Here is a 21390-nt window from a genome sequence, read left to right as displayed (position 1 = left end):
TGGGGTCTTGACTTCTTGAGCCTGTAGAGGGCGCAATTCTCATCCTATTTGACTGAAATTTTGTACGTAGTGTTTTGGTCTCACTTCCAACAACTGCGCTAATTATGGTTCAAATCCGTTCATGTTTTGATATAGCTGTCATATAAACCGATCTGGGGTCTTGACTTCTTGAGGCCCTAGAGGGCGCTATTTTTATCCGATTTGACTGAAATTTTGCACGTAGTGTTTTGGTACCACTTCCAACAACTGCGCTAAGTACAATTCAAATCGGTCCATATCCTGATATAGCTGCCATATAAACCGATCTGGGATTTTGACTTCTTGAGCCTATAGAGGTCGCAATTCGCGTCCGATTTAATTGAAATTTCGCACGTAGTGTTTTGGTATCACTTCCAACAACTGCTCTTAGTATGATTCAAATCGGTCGTTATCTTGATATAGCTGCCATATAAACCGATCTTGGGTCTTGGCTTCTTGAGCCTGTAGAGAGCGCAATTCTCATCCGATTTGGCAGAAATTTTGTACAACAGCTTCTCTCATGACCTTCAACATACGTCTCTAATATGGTCTGAATCGATTAATACCTTAATACAGCTCCCATATGAACCTAACTCCCGATTGTGCTTCTTGAGCCCCTACAAGGCCCAATTCTTATCCGAATGAACTGAAATGTTACACAAGGACTTCTACAATGTTCTGCATTGATTTATGGTCCGAATCGGACTATAACTTGATACAGCTCCAATAGCATAACTGTTCTTATTCAATATTCTTTGTTTGCCTTAAAAGAGATATAGCTCATAGAACTCGACAAATGCGATCCATGGTGGAGGGTATATAAAATTCGGCCCGGCCGAACTTGGCACGCTGTGACTTGTTTCAATTTTGATTGTTATGCGAAAACTAATCGCTTACCAATTATTATACGATTACACTCATTTCAATGGAAGTATGGATATGCCTTCATATTTAAGAGGACATTTACTTGTGTTGGGGTCATTTGTGAGATAATTAATGTATTAAGGCTGCTGTGTGTGTGTGTGTGTGTGTGTGTTGGGGGAGTTGGGTTTATTTATTAGGAATTACTGCAGCATTACACTCACTTACTTGATCCAAGAATAATCACAAAGTCTAAGCGGGAATATAGATTTGTATGAACAATTCTTATGCGGAGAACCAACTGAATAATTGATAAGAAGAAAACATTTACCCTAACAAGTTGTATGATTTGGAATAATGCTGGTAGATTTGCCATATGACGACAATAGTCGTTGGCCTGTTATATTTAATCGATTTAATATCCAATTTATTTCTTCTCTTTATATCTCAAAATAGCAGTTCTCTGATTGAGTTGACATCGATCATACATTTCTATACATATTTTTTGCCACAAAATAGCGTATAATGAAATGTAAATGGAAAAAAATAATAGTTTAATTGAAATTGTCTCATTAATCATGGGGGAAGAAATATAGAGAAATGGATATTGAGATTGGCTATAGCATGACATATGACTAATTTAACCATATGCTCTAAGGGACAAAAATGTATCTGAACGAAGAACCTGTTAGGTTTGGACGGGCCGCATCTTTATGCCTTACATCATGCATTGCATTTGTCAATTTCCTTGCCCGGTATCTCTTTATGGACACACAACAAAGGATAATGGATAAGAACTGCTATGCTATTGGAGCTACAGTGGGGAAGCAAAAACTTTTTCCATTTCTGTTGAATATTAAAAATAAAAAAAAATAAACTACAAAATCAATAAAATTTTTTTCACGTATGCTCTTTTATTGGCTGAGACCCCATAAAGTAATTGCGGATTTTTCATATAGTCGGCGTTGACAAATTTTTTCACAGCTTGTGACTCTGTAATTGCATTCTTTCTTCTGTCAGTTATCAGCTGTGACTTTTAGCTTGCTTTAGAAAAAAAGTGTAGAAAAAGTATATTTGATTAAAGTTCATTCTAAGTTTTATTAAAAATGCATTAACTTTCATTGAAAAAATCCGCAATTACTTTTTGGGCAAGCCAATAATTGTTATTTTTATACCCTCCACCATAGAATGGGGGTATACTAATTTCGGCAGTCTGTATGTAACACCTCGTAATATGCGTCTGAGACACCCATAAAGTATATATCTTCTTGATCGTCATGTCATTTTAAGCCGATCTAGCCATGTCGGTCCGTCTGTCCGTCCGTCCATCTGTCTGTCGAAAGCACTCTAACTTTCTAAGGAATGCAGCTAGGAGCTTGAAATTTTGCACAAATACTTTTTTATTAGTGTAGGACGGTTGGGATTGTAAATGGGCCAAATCGGTCCATGTTTTGATAAAGCTGTCATATAAACCGATCTTGGGTCTTGGGTCTTCTTGAGCCGCTAGAATTCGCTAGAGGTCGCAATTCTCATCCGATTTGACTGAAATTCGGCATGTGGTGTTTTGGTATCACTTTCAACAACTGCGCTAAATATGGTTCAAATCGGTCCATGTTTTGATAAAGCTGTCATATAAACCGATCTTGGGTCTTGACTTCTTGAGCCTCTAGAGGGCGCAATTCTTATCCAGTTCGGTTGAAATTTTGCATATGACGTTTTGATATGACTTTCAACAACTGTGCCAAGTATGGTCTAAATCGGTTGACAACCTGATATAGCTGCCATATAATCCGATCTTGGGTCTTGACTTCTTGAGTTTCTAGATGGCGCAATACTTATTCAATTTGGCTGAAATTTCGCATGACGTGTTTTGTTACGAGCTTCTAGAGGGCGCCATTCTTGAGCTTCTAGAGGGCGCCATTCTTATCCAGTTCGATTGAAATTTTGCATATGGCGTTTTGGTATGACTTACAATAACTGTACCAAGTATGGTCTAAATCGGTTGACATCCTGTTATAGCTGCCATATAAACCGATCTTGGGTTTTGACTTCTTGAGCTTCTAGAGGGCGCAATTGTTATCCAATTTGGCTGAAATTTCGCATGACGTGTTTTGTAACGACTCTCAATAACTGTGCCACGTATGGTCTAAATCGGGTGACAACATGATATAGCTGCCATATAAACCGATCCTGGGTTTTGACTTCTTGAGCTTCTAGAGGGCGCAATTGTTATCCGATTTGGCTGAAATTTCGCACGACGTGTTTTGTTACGACTCTCAATAACTATGCTTAGTATGGTTCAAATCGGTTCATAACTTGATATAGCTGCTATATATACCGATCTCCCGATTAGACTTCTTGAGCTTCTAGAGGGCGCAATTCTTATCCAATTTGGCTGAAATTTTGCACATATCGTTGGGCAATGACTTCCAACACTTGTGCCAAGTATGGTCTAAATCGGTTGACAACCTGATATAGCTGCCATATAAACCGATCTTGGGTCTTGACTTCTTGAGCCTCTAGAGGGCGCAATACTTACCCGATTTGCGTGAAATTTTGCACATATCATTAGGCAATGACTTTCAACAACTGTGTCATCCATGGTCTTAATCAGTTCATAACCTGATATACCCGCCATGTAAACCGAATTCCGGATTAGACTTCTTGAGCCTCTAGAGGGCGCCATTCTTATGCAATTGGATTGACTTGTTCCTTGTTCCTCTTCTATTCCCCTATTTACTCGGCCTGTATAAAAGGTCGCATTAATTTAAGTACCTACATAAAATTAAGATCTCGTTTGACATTTTATCGCTCTTTGAGCTCATCTCGTGTAACGTAAATCCTATGCCATGTGGCCACTTAAAATTTTTTGTTTTTTCTCCATGTCCTACCATTTCGAATGATGCTAAACATTTTTTGTAAAAAATTTATAGAAATTGATGGTTTACAGTTAAAATACGAACATAATGGGGAAAAGGGAATTTCCACATTGGCCAAGGGCCAATGGCCAGCCAATGCCAACTTGCCAAAGTGTTTAACACATCTTGGTGGTCATCATCATCATTAAGTGCACATTGGCTCATCGTTACAATCGTGTTCATGTCTTTTTTTTTCTCTTTCCTTGTCTTTTTCTTCCTGCTTGTCTTTCTTAAAAACAGTGACATTGATGATATGAACACAGACACTTTCCATTTGGACATCTGGGACCATGATGACGAGAGCTGTGTCTTGGATGCTGTGTCACGTCTGAATGAGGTACGCGGCGTCAGAGGTTTGGGGCGTTTTTTCAAGCAGGTCTGCCAATCGGCACGCCAGGGCTCACAGGATGATTTTCTGGGCTGCGTTAATATACCCATAGCCGATATACCCAGCACCGGCATGGAGGGCTGGTTTAAATTGGAGGCACGTAGCCATCGTAGCACAGTACAGGGACGCATACGCTTAAAATTATGGCTATCAACACGTGATGGCCAATCTGGTGATGGCTCACAGGCCGATAGGGATCATACCATGGATGTTAACAACATTGAAGAGCTGCAAACGGTTTTCATGCAACACGAAGTGGCCACACATGAGCCCTCATGGACATGGAATGGTGAGTTGCCGGGACCAGCGTTAACCATGCTGCATCAAATGGCGGTGCAGGCCGATTTGGCGGAATTGCATTGTGCGGCTGCTAGGTAAAAAGCAAAGCTTGGACAACTGAACATTATGAAGAGATTTTTCAACGACTTTTACTTCTTTACAGATTTGTGGCGGCGGCCAAACTCAATCGCTCCACTCCATTGGATCCCAAGTTCATACATCGCCTGCTCACCGAGGTGGAAAAACAATGGAGCACCGCCAGTCAGGATCATTTGACGCGCGAGTTCGAACAATGGCTGGCAGAGGCCATGAATGGTTTCGTTGAGCGTTCCCTGCATCAGATACGTCAACATCGCAAAGTATTTCCCGCTCTCAATCCGCCATCACTCATACGTCTGGAGTTCTTGCTGCGTTGTCTGGGACTTTTGGGCTCTATGCGAGCCTTTCGCGTGGTGTGTCCCTTCAATAAAGGAGTGCGTGGCGAGGTGGTGAATGCCTTGCGCAAAGGTTCCATAACCTGGGGCCAGAGCATACTGAAGGAGTCACAGAATCAACCAAATCCCATGGCACATTTTGTCACCACACTAACGGCTGACATACAAATTGGACAATCCTATTATCATTCGTTGTTTGACAAGTAAGTGCGATATTAAATATCCTCTCTATAACTCGCCCTATTGCCCTCTCTCTCCCTTCCGTGTTTACCATCTACTGCCACTTTTAAAGTCCACAACATCTTAAGGGTATGAGATTGTCTGCCTTGGCTTGCATGTATTAAAGACCATCATCGAATAATGAACTTTAAGGCCTTGCTCCCACTCCTCGTCCGAAGAGAACAACCCAATAACACCAACGTAAAAATCAATATAAATGTGAATGGTGTTTCCTAACTCGGGGCACGTGCACTCCATAAAATGTGTTTTGTATGGCAATGACTACTTTGGCAACAGCTCTTCATGAAAACCAAACACAAGTAGGGAAAACTCATCCTCTCAAATAGTACAACAGAATGAACTCTTGTCACCAATGTCAATGATGTCTAATAAATTTTGCAATGTCTTTGCTTCAGCACATTTTGGATGGGGTCCAAAAGTGTGGTGTCAAAACATCATGGATATTTCACTACAAAAACAAATGCCCTTTCAGCAATAAATAGTGGAAAAAATAGTTAAATAGGGAAAGTGACCAAGGAAAGTCAGACATTACTTGCGAAGGATTGATTGGGACAATAAAGAAAGCAGAAGGATAATAAATCAGTGCAATGACAAGACCTGCTGAAGGAACACAAAAAAAACTTGCGGAAATTTTGCCTTTAGAGAAAATTTCACAGAAATTTTGTCTTTAGAGAAAATTTCATTGAATTTTATCTTTAGAGAAAATTTCTTTGAATTTTATCTTTAGAGAAAATTTCACAGAAATTTTGTCTTTAGAGAAAATTTTAATGAAATTTTGTCTCTAGAGAAAATTTCACTTAAATTTTGTCTTTAGAAAAAATTTCACTGAAATTTTGTCTTTAGAGAAAATTTCACAGAAATTTTGTCTTTAGAGAAATTTTCACTAAAATTTCGCCTTAAGAGAAAATTTCACTAAAATTTCTCAGTAAGAGAAAATTTCACTAAAATTTCGTCTTAAGAGAAAATGTTTCTGAAATTTTGTCTTTAGAGGAAATATCAGTGAAATTTTGTCTTTGGAGAAAAGTTCTATGAAATTTTGTCTTAAGAGAAAATGTCTTGTCTTAAGAAAAAATGAAATTTTGTCTTATGAGGAAATTTCAGTGAAATTTTGTCTTTTGTCTATTGGCAAATAGTTTTGCCCATTCGCTTGAAGAAAATATCCAAAAAATATTGCATCCTTGCAACATCATAACCTGTCCAAACGAGGGAACAAATTTGCAAAATACAATGTTCATGGGAGAAACTGATGAAGAAGAAATATTGAATATTTTAAAATCTCTCAATCCGAAAAAAACTGCAGGTGTAGACTGTATCAGAGCTGTAGATTTAAAAACAAATGCTGTTAATCTTACACCAATAATAACTTCATTTATTAATATGAGTTTAAATGAATCCGTAATTCCACCTCTTTTAAAAACTGCCATCGTTAGGCCAATATTTAAAAATGGAAGTAAAAATGACTTAAATAACTATAGGCCAATATCAATCCTATCTGCCGTAGAGAAAGTCTTGGAAGACATTGTGGTAAGAAGACTCAACAGTTTCCTGACAAAATACCAAATAATAAATAAACAACAGTTCGGATTTCAAAAAGGCAAAAATATTAACCAGCTACTTGGGTTTTTTTCGAACCACATCAACAAGAAATTAAATGAGAACTATCACTGCTTAGCATTATTTATTGATTTCAGCAAGGCTTTCGACACATTAACGCACACACAACTTATAAATACACTAGAAAAATGTGGTATCAGAGGAAATTGTCTGGATTGGTTTAAAAACTATCTCAACTGCAGGCAATATAAAGTTAAAATAGATAACGAATTAAGTACCCACAAAACTGCAAATTTCGGAGTACCACAAGGATCTAAATTGGGCCCGATATTATACATAATTTACGCCAATGAGATGCTCAAAATGCTAAAAAACAGCACTGCTTTTTCCTACGCTGATGACACTGTAGTTCTTGTGGAAAGCAAAAATATTAAGGAAGCCGAATCAATTATGCAGAATGAGCTCAATATTCTCAGCAAATGGTGCCACGATAACGGTCTTATAATTAATTCCAACAAAACTAAAGTGATGCACATCAGACCTAGGCACATACCAAAATCTAATTTAAAAATTATTTTTCATAATTTTGATTGCCTTCATCGAGCTTGTACATCCACAACTAATCAAACCCTAAACGACCAATGTGAAACCACCATAGAGTTTGTGGAAACATACAAATATTTAGGTGTACACTTAGATCAACATTTTAAATGGAAAGCCCATATCGAACAGCTAACAAAAAGACTCAGGAAATGTATGTTTGCTCTGTATCACCTTAGTAATTGTTCACCGTACTTTGTACTAAGGCAAGCATATTTTTCTTTAGTAGAATCTCAATTGAGACATGGTACTACTGCGTGGGGAAAGTCTAAACATTGTAGAATATTGCAAATGTACCAAAACAGACTAGTAAAACTTATAAATAAAAATAAAACGAAAACATCAAACAACCAACAGAATCGAAATAATAACATAGCACTCACACCTTCCAATGACTTATACAAGTCCCTTGAAATACTAAACATCGATGGACTCTACAACACAACCATAGCTCGAGAATTCTTCAACAACCCAACCTTTTTAAAACGCATTAGCCACAGCAGGAATACACGAAGAAAAGCATCTGGCAAATACGAAGTTCCTAAATATCGCAACGATTATGGAAAATACTCTCTGGAAGTTACTCTACCAAATTTTTTAAATAAATTACCACTAAATATCATCAATAATAATAATAGCTTTAAAAGATGTAAAATGATAAAAAAATTTCTAATATCGAATTGAATTTTTTTATTGCATTTATTTATTTATTTCAAAACTTATCAATTCAATTCAAAAAAAAAAAAAAAAAAAAAAAAAAAAAAAAAAAAAAATTGAAATACTACAGCTTGGCTGATATACATCCTGCAGACAAACCGACATGGTTTCGCGGGACATTATACATAAGACAAATTGTATGAAAATGAAGAGATTTTTAAAAATAAATAATAATAAATAATAATAATAAATAAAAAAATTTCACTTAAATTTCGTCTCAAGAGAAAATTTCATTGAAATTTTGTCTTTAGAGAAAATTTCATTGAATTTTGTCTTTAGAAAAAATTTCATTGAAATTTTGTCTTTAGAGAAAATTTCACAGAAATTTTGTCTTTAGAGAAAATTTCATTGAAATTTTGTCTTTAGAGAAAATTTCACAGACATTTTGTCTTTAGAGGAAATTTTAGTGAAATTTTGTCTTTAGAGAAAATATCACTGAAATTTTTTCTTCAGAGAAAATTTCACTGAAATTTTGCCTTTAGAGACAATTTCACTGAAATTTTGTCTTAAGAGAAAATTTTAATGAAATTTTGTCTTTAGAAAAAATTTCACTGAAATTTTGTCTTTAGAGAAAATTTCACAGAAATTTTGTCTTTAGAGAAAATTTCACAGAAATTTTGTCTTTAGAGAAATTTTCACTAAAATTTCGCCTTAAGAGAAAATTTCACTAAAATTTCTCAGTAAGAGAAAATTTCACTAAAATTTCGTCTTAAGAGAAAATGTTTCTGAAATTTTGTCTTTAGAGGAAATATCAGTGAAATTTTGTCTTTGGAGAAAAGTTCTATGAAATTTTGTCTTAAGAGAAAATGTCTTGTCTTAAGAAAAAATGAAATTTTGTCTTATGAGGAAATTTCAGTGAAATTTTGTCTTTAGAGAAAATTTCACTTAAATTTCGTCTCAAGAGAAAATTTCATTGAAATTTTGTCTTTAGAGAAAATTTCATTGAATTTTGTCTTTAGAGAAAATTTCATTGAAATTTTGTCTTTAGAGAAAATTTCACAGAAATTTTGTCTTTAGAGAAAATTTCATTGAAATTTTGTCTTTAGAGAAAATTTCACAGACATTTTGTCTTTAGAGGAAATTTTAGTGAAATTTTGTCTTTAGAGAAAATATCACTGAAATTTTTTCTTCAGAGAAAATTTCACTGAAATTTTGCCTTTAGAGACATTTTCACTGAAATTTTGTCTTAAGAGAAAATTTCAATGAAATTTTGTTTTTAGAGAAAATTTCACTGAAATTTTGCCTTTAGAGAAAATTTCACTGAAATTTCGCCTTAACAGAAAATTTCACTAAAATTTCGCCGTAAGAGAAAATTTCACTAAAATTTCGTCTTAAGAGAAAATTTCTCTGAAATTTTTTTTTTCTCTTAAGAGGAAATTTCAGTGAAATTTTGTCTTATGAGGAAATTTCAGTAAAATTTTGTCTTTAGAGAAAATTTCACTGACAGTTTGTCTTTAGAGAAAATTTCACTGAAATTTTGTCTTTAGAGAAAATTTCAATGAATTTTTGTCTTTAGAGAAAATTTCACTGAAATTTCGTCTTAAGAGAAAATTTCACTGAAATTTTGTCTTTAGAGAAAATTTCACTGAAATTTTGTCTTTAGAGAAAATTTCACTGAAATTTTGTCTTTAGAGAAAATTTCACTGAAATTTTGTCTTTAGAGAAAATTTCACTGAAATTTTGTCTTTAAAGAAATCTTTAATGAAATTTTGTCTTTAGAGAAAACTTCAATGAAATTTTGTCTTTAGAGAAAATATCACTGAAATTTTTTCTTCAGAGAAAATTTCACTGATATTTTGTCTGTGGAGAAAATTTCACTGAAATTTTGTCTTTAGAGACAATTTCACTGAAATTTTGTCTTTAGCAAAAATTTCACTAAAATTTTGTCTTTAGAGAAAATTTCACTAAAATTTCGTCTTTAGAGAAAATTTCACTAAAATTTTGTCTTTAGAGAAATTTTACAGGAATTTTGCCTTTAGAGAAAATTTCACTGAAATTTTGTCTCTGGAGAAAATTTCACTGAAATTTTGTCTTTAGAGAAAATTTCACTGAAATTTTGTCTCTGGAGAAAATTTCACTGAAATTTTGTCTTTAGAGAAAATTTCACTTGAATTTTGTGTTTAGTGAAAATTTCACTGAAATTTTGTCTTTAGAGAAAATTTCTTTAGAGAAAATTTCACTGAAATTTTTTCTTTAGAGAAAAATTCACTGAAATTTTTTAGAGAAAATTTCACTTAAATTTTTTCTTTAGAAAAAATTTCAATGAAATTTTGTCTTTAGAGAAAATTTTACTGAAATTTTGTCTTAAGAGGAAATTTCACTAAAATTTTGTCTTATGAGGAAATTTCTGTGAAATATTGTCTTTAGAGGAAATTTCAGTGAAATTTTGTCTTTAGAGGCAATTTCAGTGAAATTTTGTCTTTAGAGGAAATTTCAGTGAAATATTGTCTTTAGAGGAAATTTCAGTGAAATTTTGTCTTTAGAGGAAATTTCAGTGAAATTTTGTCTTTAGAGGAAATTTCAGTGAAATATTGTCTTTAGAGGAAATTTCAGTGAAATTTTGTCTTTAGAAGAAATTTCAGTGAAATTTTGTCTTTAGAGAAAATATCACTGAAATTTTTTCTTCAGAGAAAATTTCACTGAAATTTTGTCTGTGGAGAAAATTTCACTGAAATTTGGTCTTTAGAGAAAATTTCACTGAAATTTTGTCTGTGGAGAAAATTTCACTGAAATTTGGTCTTTAGAGAAAATTTCACTGAAATTTTGTCTTTAAAGAAATCTTCAATGAAATTTTGTCTTTAGAGAAAACTTCACTGAAATTTTGTCTGTGGAGAAAATTTCACTGAAATTTGGTCTTTACAGAAAATTTCACTGAAATTTGGTCTTTAGAGAAAATTTCAATGAAATTTTGTCTGTACAGAAAATTTCACTGAAATTTTGGCTTTAGAGAAAACTTCAATGAAATTTTGTCTTTAAAGAAATCTTTAATGAAATTTTGTCTTTAGAGAAAACTTCAATGAAATTTTGTCTTTAGAGAAAATATCACTGAAATTTTTTCTTCAGAGAAAATTTCACTGATATTTTGTCTGTGGAGAAAATTTCACTGAAATTTTGTCTTTAGAGACAATTTCACTGAAATTTTGTCTTTAGCAAAAATTTCACTAAAATTTTGTCTTTAGAGAAAATTTCACTAAAATTTCGTCTTTAGAGAAAATTTCACTAAAATTTTGTCTTTAGAGAAATTTTACAGGAATTTTGCCTTTAGAGAAAATTTCACTGAAATTTTGTCTCTGGAGAAAATTTCACTGAAATTTTGTCTTTAGAGAAAATTTCACTGACATTTTGTCTTTAGAGAAAATTTCACTGACAGTTTGTCTTTAGAGAAAATTTCACTGAAATTTTGTCTTTAGAGAAAATTTCACTGAAATTTTGTCTTTAGAGAAAATTTCACTGAAATTTTGTCTTTAGAGAAAATTTCACTGAAATTTTGTCTTTAGAGAAAATTTCACTGAAATTTTGTCTTTAGAGAAAATTTCACTGAAATTTTGTCTTTAGAGAAAATTTCACTGAAATTTTGTCTTTAGAGAAAATTTCACTGAAATTTTGTCTTTAGAGAAAATTTCACTGAAATTTTGTCTTTAGAGAAAATTTCACTAAAATTTTGTCTTTGGAGAAAATTTCACTGAAATTTCGTCTTAAGAGAAAATTTCAGTGAAATTTTGTCTTTAGAGAAAATGTCACTGAAATTTTGTCTTTAGAGAAAATTTCACTGAAATTTTGTCTTTAGAGAAAATTTTAATGAAATTTTGTCTCTAGAGAAAATTTTTATGAAATTTTGTCTCAAGAGAAAATTTCACTGAAATTTCGCCTTAAGAGAAAATTTCACTAAAATTTCGCCGTAAGAGAAAATTTCACTAAAATTTCGTCTTAAGAGAAAATTTTTCTGAAATTTTGTTTTTAGAGGAAATTTCAATGAAATTTTGTCTTTAGAGAAAAATTCTATGAAATTTTGTCTTAAGAGAAAATGTCTTGTTTTAAGAGAAAATGTCTTGTTTTAAGAGAAAATGTCTTGTTTTAAGAGAAAATTAAATTTTGTCTTATGAGGAAATTTCAGTGAAATTTTGTCTTTAGAGGAAATTTCAGTCCCTGACTCCATATTGAAGTCCGAGGTCTCAATCACAGCATTCGTCTCCCACTCTTCCCTCCCGTGAAATCGTATCCTTCCTCGAATCGGTCTCGGTACCAAGTAGTCTGAGACCCTACTCATTTTTGTATCGGCGAGTTTACCACGTGATTCACTCACAGCATAAGTACGGCACAAAGTCACGCGGTGGCGGTCGTAAACAGATGGCGCGGATGCGTGTTCGCGGACTCAGTGGGTCATATGTCTGAGGAACAAGGGACTTGATTCACTCACGGCATGAGAACTGTACTAAATCACTGAATAGCGGTCGTAAGCAGATGGCGCGGATGCGGGTTCTCGGGTTAAGCGGCTCCTATGTCAGAGAGATAAGAGTGAAGGGCTGGCTATGTTATCCACTCAGACGTGATTCACTCACTGAATAGCGGTCGTAGACAGATGGCGCGGTTGTGGGTCCTCGAGTTAAGCGGCTCTTATGTCAGAGAAACAAGGGCGAAGGGCTGGCTATGTCAACATGACTTGATTCACTTACGGCGTGAGTACGGCACTAACTCACGGGGTTGTGGTCGTTAGCGGATGGCACGGACGCGTGTTCGTGGGCTTAACGGTTCCTGTACCAGAGGCACAAAGGAGAGGTGTTGGCAGTGTGGATCACCGAGGCGTATTTCACTCACGACGTAAACGTTGCACTCGGTCACCTGGCCAGAGTTGTAAGCGGTGGGTTGCACGCATGTTCACCGGCTCCGCGGCTCCCTATCACAGATATTTGTCTTTAGAGGAAATATCTCTAAAATTTTATTTCTATTAAAAATTTCACAGAAATTTTTTCGCTGGGAAAATTTCACACAAATTTTTTCTTTCGGAAAATTTCACACAAAATTTTTTTTTTCGGAAAATTTCTCAGAATTTTTTTCACTGGGAAAATTTCACACAAATTTTTCCTTTCGGAAAATTTTACAGAAATTTTTTCTTTCGGAAAATTTTACAGAAATTTTTTCTTTTGGGAAAATTTTACAGAAATTTTTTCTTTTGGGAAAATTTCAAAGATATTTTTTCTGTCATTAGAGAAAATTTTCCCCGCAGACCATATTTCACCGATTTTAGGGAAAATTTCACCAACATTTTGCATTTGAAAAAAGTTCACTCACATCTTGTCGTAGAAGAAATTTACTAAAATTTCCCTTAAACTTTGTCTTTAGATGAAATTTCCCTTTTGTCATTGAACGGGAATACTCGAATCCCCTCCTGCAACTCGGCTCTGGGTATAAAAATGTATTTGTATAGCAGAGGGAAGATATTCTTGGCTATCATGCCATAGTTGAGAAGCCTAGAGCAGCAACTTTATGCCTATGACAGCAAAACTTCACGGATATTCGATAACAAAAATTAGTTCCAAGCAGAGATAATAAATACCCAAGTCAATGATATGGATGTCAGAATAACTTCAAGTTATGAAAAAGGGATTTAAAACTAAATAACTACAAACTCTGGATCTTCTTAAATCGACAATAACAACAACAAAAGGCAACAACAGTTTCTCTATGAGAGACAAGTTTTTGTTGGAAGGGTTCTGTAGTGCTGCTCTTACCAGCCTCCCTCCCCTTAGGTATTTAAATCAATAAAGTTTTCATTGTTTTTCCGCAACCATCAACCTTCACATGCAGATATTTGAAAATAGCTTAAGGGCTTCCAAAGGAACCAGAATTTCCCCATCCTTCCAAGTCCTTGTAAAAACTATCACTATCAGTGTTTTTGGTTTGGTCTGTTTGTTTGTTTGCCTGTCTTACTCGCCTCGCCCAAAGAAAAACACAAAAGTTTTCATTTACTTTCTCAAATGTTTACCCAACTATCCATTTAGCCCTACCCTGCAGCCAGTCAAGGGAGTCCAACTACTGCACTGCCAACATTCGGACAAAGTTTCGAAGGGGGAAAAAAATGGACAATTCATAACCGCATTACATTTGGCCAAAAACCCGTAAAAGGCAACTGTGGAATGTTTTTTCAAGTTTGTGGTGGAAACTTGGAAATAAGGCAATTTCCCCATTTCTAATTGTGAAAACCACATAGCAGAAAATGTTGGACAGCGTAGATAATTATTTGCTAGATGTGGGCAAATGTTTAATTCTGGCATCCTTGAGATGTTCTACCTAGGCTTTGCATAAATAACTCATCAGATAAAATGTGGTAGGATTTCCTTACGTTTAAAGGAAGCAAAACAAACTAGAACTCAAATCCTAAAACGAGAAAGGGAAACTAACCAAATGAGTTTATAAGCAATCGAAAGGTTAAGAAGCAAAAAAAATCAGTGAAATTTTCTCAAAAAAAATTTTTTAATGAAATTTTCTCCAAAAAAAAATTTCAGTGAAATTTTCTCCAAAAAAAAAATTCAGTGAAATTTTCTCTAAAGAACAAATTTCAGTGAAATTTTCTCTAAAGAAAAAATTTCAGTGAAATTTTCTCTAAAGAAAAAATTTCAGTGAAATTTTCTCTAAAGAAAAAATTTCAGCAAAATTTTCTCTAAAGAAAAAATTGCAGTGAAATTTTCTCTAAAGAAAAGATTTCAGTGAAATTTTGTCTAAAGAAAAGATTTCAGTGAAATTTTGTCTAAAGAAAAAATTTCGGTGAAATTTTCTCTAAAGAAAAAATTTCGGTGAAATTTTCTCTAAAGACAACATTTCAGGGAAATTTTCTCTAAAGACAGAATTTTAGTGAAATTTTCTCTAAAGAAAAAATTTCAGTGAAATTTTCTCTAAAGAAAAAATTTCAGTGAAATTTTCTCTAAAGAAAAAATTTCAGTGAAATTTTCTCTAAAGAAAAAATTTCAGTGAAATTTTCTCTAAAGAAAAAATTTCAGTAAAATTTTCTCTAAAGAAAAAATTTCAGTGAAATTTTCTCCAAAGACAAAATTTCTGTGAAATTTTCTCTAAAGAAAAAATGTCAAGGAAATTTTCTCTAAAAGAAAAATTTCAGGGAAATTTTCTCTAAAGAAAAAATTTCAGTGAAATTTACTCTAAAGAAAAAATTTCAGTGAAATTTTCTCTAAAGAAAAAATTTCAGTGAAATTTTCTCTAAAGAAAAAATTTCAGTGAAATTTCCTCTAAAGGAAAAATTGCAGTGAAATTTTCTCTAAAGAAAAGATTTCAGTGAAATTTTCTCTAAAGAAAAAATTTCAGTGAAATTTTCTCTAAAGAAAAAATTTCAGTGAAATTTTCTCTAAAGAAAAAATTTCAGTGAAATTTTCTCTAAAGAAAAAATTTCAGTGAAATTTTCTCTAAAGAAAAAATTTCAGTGAAATTTTCTCTAAAGACAAAATTTCAGTGAAATTTTCTCTAAAGACAAAATTTCAGTGAAATTTTCTCTAAAGACAAAATTTCAGTGAAATTTTCTCTAAAGAAAAAATTTCAGTGAAATTTTCTCTAAAGAAAAAATTTCAGTGAAATTTTCTCTAAAGAAAAAATTTCAGTGAAATTTTCTCTAACGAAAAAATTTCAGTGAAATTTTCTCTAAAGAAAAAATGTCAGTGAAATTTTCTCTAAAGAAAAAATTTCAGTGAAATTATCTCTAAAGAAAAAATTTCAGTGAAGTTTTCTCTAAAGACAGAATTTCACTGAAATTTTCTCTAAAGAAAAAATTTCAGTGAAGTTTTCTCTAAAGACAGAATTTCACTGAAATTTTCTCTAAAGAAAAAATTTCAGTGAGATTTTCTCTAAAGAAAAATTTCAGTGAAATTTTCTCTAAAGGAAAAATTTCAGTAAAATTTTCTCTAGAGAAAAAATTTCAGTGAAATTTTCTCTAAAGAAAAACTTTCAGCGAAATTTTCTCTAAAGAAACAATTTCAGGGAAATTTTCTCTATAGAAAAAATTTCAGTGAAATTTTCTCTATAGAAAAAATTTCAGCGAAATTTTCTCTAAAAAAAAATTTCAGCAAAATTTTCTCTAAAGAAAAGATTTCAGTAAAATTTTCTCTAGAGAAAAAATTTCAGTGAAATTTTCTCTAAAGAAAAAATTTCAGTGAAATTTTCTCTAAAGAAAAAATTTCAGTGAAATTTTCTCTAAAGAAAAAATTTCATTCAAATTTTCTCTAAAAAAAAATTTCACTGAAATTTTCACTAAAGAAAAACCGTAAAAGAATCCCGTCAAGGTAATTAACATAGCTGGCCTTCGCCTTTATTCCTCTGACATAAGAACCGCTTAGTCGTAGAATCCGCAACCACGCCATGTGCTAACGACCGCCACCCCTTGACTTAGAGTCGTACTCTCGCCATGAGCGAATCACGTCTCGGTGGTTAGCACAACCTCTCCTTCCCTCTCTCTCTCCTTCTCTTTCCTTTCCGTCCTTGTCCTTGTCCTCTCCCTCTCCTTCCCTCTCCGTTCTTGTCCCTCTGACATAGCAGTCGCTTAACTCGAAAACTAAGACAACGTCATCTGTCTACCATTGCATCCCGATGATTTAGTGCAATGCGCACGCCGTGAGTAAATCTCGTTTCAGTGATTAACATAGCCAGCCCTTCGCCCTTGTCCTCTGACATAGGAGCCGCGCGTGAAGACGCATCTGTGCGATTTATATATGACCTCGTCCCGGTGACCCAGTTCCACGACCCACGTCCTGGTCGTGGAACTGGGTCACCGGAACTGGAACAGGAAGACCACGGTAACTTACCCGCAGCATCTAACGATCATTTTTTCTTAGATTTTCGCCTTGGACTTAAGCCTGCCCCTATACCACCTAGGATAAGTAATACTTGCTCAATAAAATATATCAAAACTTACATAGCCAGCCTTTTCTCTCTCTCACTGACACAAATAAATTTTTCTGACAGACCCTGTCCCCGTTGAGCTGTACCCTAGCAACCAGAGGCAAACTTGTCGTTACAAGACTTAAAAGGGTCTCAGACGACCTTTCTTCGAGACCGATTCGAGGAAGGATACGATTTAACGGGAGGGAAGAGTGCGACGCGAATGTTGTGTTTGCACTGAAGGAGACTCGGTTTCTCAGATGACTTCAAGATAGAGTCAGGAACTGGATTAGAAGTTTACTCCGAGACATAAACATCGGTGTGTTGTAAGGACTGACGGACAAGTGTACGGTCACGCAGGCAAAGCTCTGAGCCATAGCAATAGCCTAAAAAAATCTTGAAAATGATTTCATAAAAAATATTTCAGAAAATTCGCTATAATTTTGTCCTTGGACAGTATTCGCTGAAATTTTTAGTAAAATTTTCTCCGAAGACAAAATTTCAGTGAAATTTTCTTTAAAGACAGTTTAGGTTAGTTTTAAGTGGCAAATTGCCATCAGACTCACGTAGACGTTTTCGCCCATTGTGATACCACAGTAACAGGAGAAGGAAGATGATTTCTAGTTCCTAACGTTGAATCATCCTGATCGCTTTGAAAAGCCCCTCAGTTCTCCTGGAATGTGTAAAGAAGTTCCCAGTCTCATAAGCACATCTGCTCTGCCAGTCCCTGGAATATCTCTGTGGCCTGGCACCCAGGGCAGATGAATTTTGTACTCTTCAGTCATCTCGTTGAGATATCTGCGACTCTGGTTCACTACAAAATCCCACAAGCCCCCAACATTCTACTTCCATTTAAAACTTATCATCATTGGCCATTTCGTTCCACGTTCACAATTTTTTTCTTTTTATTTCTTTTTACAGCACCAGTGGTATACAATACTTTAGCATAGTTTACAAACAATTTGATGCCTTAATCGGCGAAGAGGTCTATCATCGCATGGAGGCGGGTCAAGTGCCCGGCATACATCCCAATCTCGCCCATTACACTGTGCTCGAAGGTGATACAGAGTCAATTGATATCAAACCCTTTGAACTGTTTCTGGCCCTGCAGGAGTTCTGTCAATTAAAACGTTTCCTATCGGTGCAGCCGCAACCGCCTGAGAAACCCCTGGCCCTGGCACAATGTCACGAATGGTTTATACCCACCTTTGAGCGTTGGATGATGGTGAGTAAGGCCAAGGCCTTGCAACGTATACGAGCGGCCATACGACTCGATTCCATCTGTGAAGGAGAACGTGTGGTGCGCTATAGCTCCTCTTCGGTGGACACGGCTTCCACCTTGGTAAACATTAAGGAATTTTGGAAAACCATGTGCTGGCCCGATGACGATTCGGGTATAATGCTGGAGGCTCAACTCATCGATGTGGTATGTTCAACGGCCATGCATTACTGCGATTTGATACACACCGCCCTGGCCGATAGTGGCTATTATGAGGTGCAAGGACCCTTTCGCTGTTCCGATGATATGTGTGTAACAGTGAACAATTTGGAATATGTTCGCTTTACTTTATCCGATTTTCGCTCGGAGGATAATCCCATGGACGAGGGTGCTGATAATTTGCTGGAGACCAGCTTGGCTCACATGGAGAGCAGATGTGAGAGAATACTCTCAAAACTGGCCCCGCTCATGCAAATGTCCTTGCAGAAGGCAGTTTTCCATTTGGCTTGGTCGCCTGACTCGCTGCCAGCTAATCAGGCCATAGTGCCGCTGCTGGAATACATGGACTCCCATTTGGGTGCTCTGAATAGTGCTTTATTACCCAAGAATTTCAATCGCGCTTTGCGTTTTGTATGGAAAACCGTACTGGGAGAGATGTCACGACAAATGGAGACTGGCGATGATTCGGAGAAGCCCTCCAACTTTCACAAACGCCTGTATGAGGCTTTGCAACTCTTGGTGGACTTCTTTCATGCCGAGGGACAGGGTTTGGCCTTGGAGTATTTGCACTCTGAAGACTTTTGGCACATTGAGCAACGTTTGCAATTTCACAAGACAGAAACGTGGCGTCTCATCGATATGTATCACATCAGTCGTTTGCGGGAACAATACATGGCCACCTTGCCCAGTCCCTATGGATCTTTGGCGGTGCGGGCCTATCTCAATCATGATTCATTGTGTGTAGAGGTTTTGCATGGCCGCGATATAGTGCCATTGGATCCAAATGGTTTCAGTGATCCATTTGTAATCATAGAACTGTTGCCGAGGCGCATCTTTGGCCATTGCATGGAGCAGCAAACCAATGTACATAAGGTGAGTAGTGGGAAGGGGTTCAGACAATAGTCTTATGATTAAATGTTGCCTTTTTTTACCCTCTCTTCTCTTTGCAGAAAACCCTTAATCCCATTTTTGATGAATGTTTTGAATTTTCGGTGACATTGGAACAATGTCTCGTCGAGGGTGCTATGATCTGTTTCACAGTCATGGATCATGATGTGATCACAGCCAATGACTTTGGTGGTGAGGCATTTTTGGCTTTGGGCAATATACCCGGCGTAGCCGACTATGGTACCAGCGTGGAAAATTTCCATGGTCTGAAACAAATCGAGTTGCCGCTCATACAGCAAACTGACAAAGGTAAGTAGTGTCAAAAACTTCAATCGTATATGTGTCTCTTGAAGAGACTGTAGGAGTAGGTTTTGCAAATTTTAGCCTAAGCTCACGTGCTGAGAACTGAATTAAGGATCCGAACCGATTTAAGATTCCGATTTTCAAAAACACGATTTTGGTATTCTAGTTTTTGGTGAAATAAAAGAGGGGAACGCCCGACCCCAATTACCCCAAAACGGGCATATAGACCGATCGGAACAATATGCGACGAAAATTCAAGGAACTTCGAAGTAGAGTAAGAGTCTCCTATTTTAATGCGAAAGGTAGTGTCTTAGCGCCGTCCCATCCCAAAATAACCCCAAAGGACATGTATGCAGATTTAAGCAACTTTTGTTTGTACCCTTACCCAGTCCAACAACAGGAGTCTTATATTCAAATTTGCGGTCAAATAAATGAGGAGAACGCTCTACCCTGTAAACCCGCCAAATGGCCATATACTCTTAGACCGATCGGAACAATATGCGACTCAAACAAAAGGTACTTCGGAATAGAGTAAAAGTCTGCTATTTTAATTCGATACCAACTGTCTAAGCGCCTTCCTACTTCAAAACACCCTCAAAGAACATGTATAGAGATAGGAAAAAATTTGTTTACATGAATCTGATATTCAAATTTGGGAATCAAATAAAAATAGGGGGGAAGGTCCCACCCCAAATACCCACCAAAGGGACATGTAGACCGATCGGCCATGTATACCGATATGGAAAATATCGGATTAAGATAATCTTTTTTACACTCTGCGGTCCCAAAATCGCGAATCGGATATTAAAATTTGTGAATTAAATGAGGGGAACGCCCCACTCGATACAACCGCCAAACGGACATATAGGCCGATTGGAACAATATGCGACTCAAATGATAGGTACTTCGGAGTAGCGAAAGGATTTGTTATTTAAATTCCCCGCCAAGTGTCTAAGCAGCTTTCCATGCCAAAACATCGGTAGGGTCAAAATGTTACTCAGATGAAAAGTATTTGGTAAATTATTGGAGGGCAGCCTTCCTTTCGCCAAGCTAACATAAGGCCGATCCCAGAATCTGCGCTTTATCTTTGTTACTCTTTCAGTAACACACGAATTTGTTATATATATTTGGGCTTCAAATAAATGAGGGGGACGCCCTATCCCGAATATCCACTAAAGGGACATGTAGAGCGATCGGACGAGTATACTGAATGGTGTGTGCTTGCTATATCTGTGTTAACCGACTTAGGCAACCTAGCACTCTTACAGTTTCAAAATCACGATTGGGATGTTAAAGTTTGAGGGGGAAGCCCCACCCCAAATACTTACATAAAACACATATAAGAACTGTAGTTAGAGTAAGAGTCGTCGGCACCAAGTGCTTCAGCGTCTTTGCATCTCAAAACTTCCCCAAAGGACATGTATACGTACAAGAACAATATTTGACTCAAATGAAAAGTGTTTGGATAAACTGTTGGAGGAAAGCCGTCCTTACGCCTTAACTTGCCCACTTAATAAAACTCCTTAACGGACATGTGCTCAGTTCGGTCTTTTGGATTGGCGAGCGGATACGGGCTTGGTGCAAAAGACTTAGCTGGACTTTTCAGCAGAAGAGGATGGGCGTTTTTGAGGGACCTCCCCTTAATGGGGGTAAATTTGTCTCTGTGAGATACGGAAGTCAGTTAAATTTCCCTGCCTTAGTCACCGACCCTCGTCGTATACCAAATTAAATTCCCTACCTCATATTTGTTTACAACTTTTGTGCAAAATAGTTCGAAAACAAGATCCCGTATGATGGTACCAACAAACATCACAGCAAGTTGCCGTGATGTTTGTTTTGCTACCGAAACACACGTTGAGTGTTGCGGAGTTGGTT

The 21390-nt window shown here is 35.8% G+C and overlaps 1 protein-coding gene across 2 annotated transcripts in view; it reads left to right on the top strand.

Annotated features, from left to right (window-relative positions):
* LOC106094000 (BAI1-associated protein 3) overlaps window positions 1-21390 on the top strand; it is a 420062-nt gene that overhangs the window by 237521 nt on the left and 161151 nt on the right. For both annotated transcript variants that reach the window (XR_009396576.1, XM_059360897.1), the window contains exons 8-11: window positions 4038-4559; window positions 4628-5101; window positions 17808-19197; window positions 19275-19521. Coding sequence is in view for 1 of the 2 variants with exons in the window: in XM_059360897.1 (XP_059216880.1) it covers window positions 4038-4559; window positions 4628-5101; window positions 17808-19197; window positions 19275-19521 (2633 nt within the window). In the remaining variant the exon portion in view is untranslated. The remainder of the gene's footprint in view (window positions 1-4037; window positions 4560-4627; window positions 5102-17807; window positions 19198-19274; window positions 19522-21390) is intronic.

The sequence above is a fragment of the Stomoxys calcitrans genome, chromosome 1, assembly GCF_963082655.1.
Source record: "Stomoxys calcitrans chromosome 1, idStoCalc2.1, whole genome shotgun sequence".
NCBI lineage: Eukaryota > Metazoa > Arthropoda > Insecta > Diptera > Muscidae > Stomoxys > Stomoxys calcitrans.
This window is presented reverse-complemented; position numbering and strand designations above follow the sequence as displayed.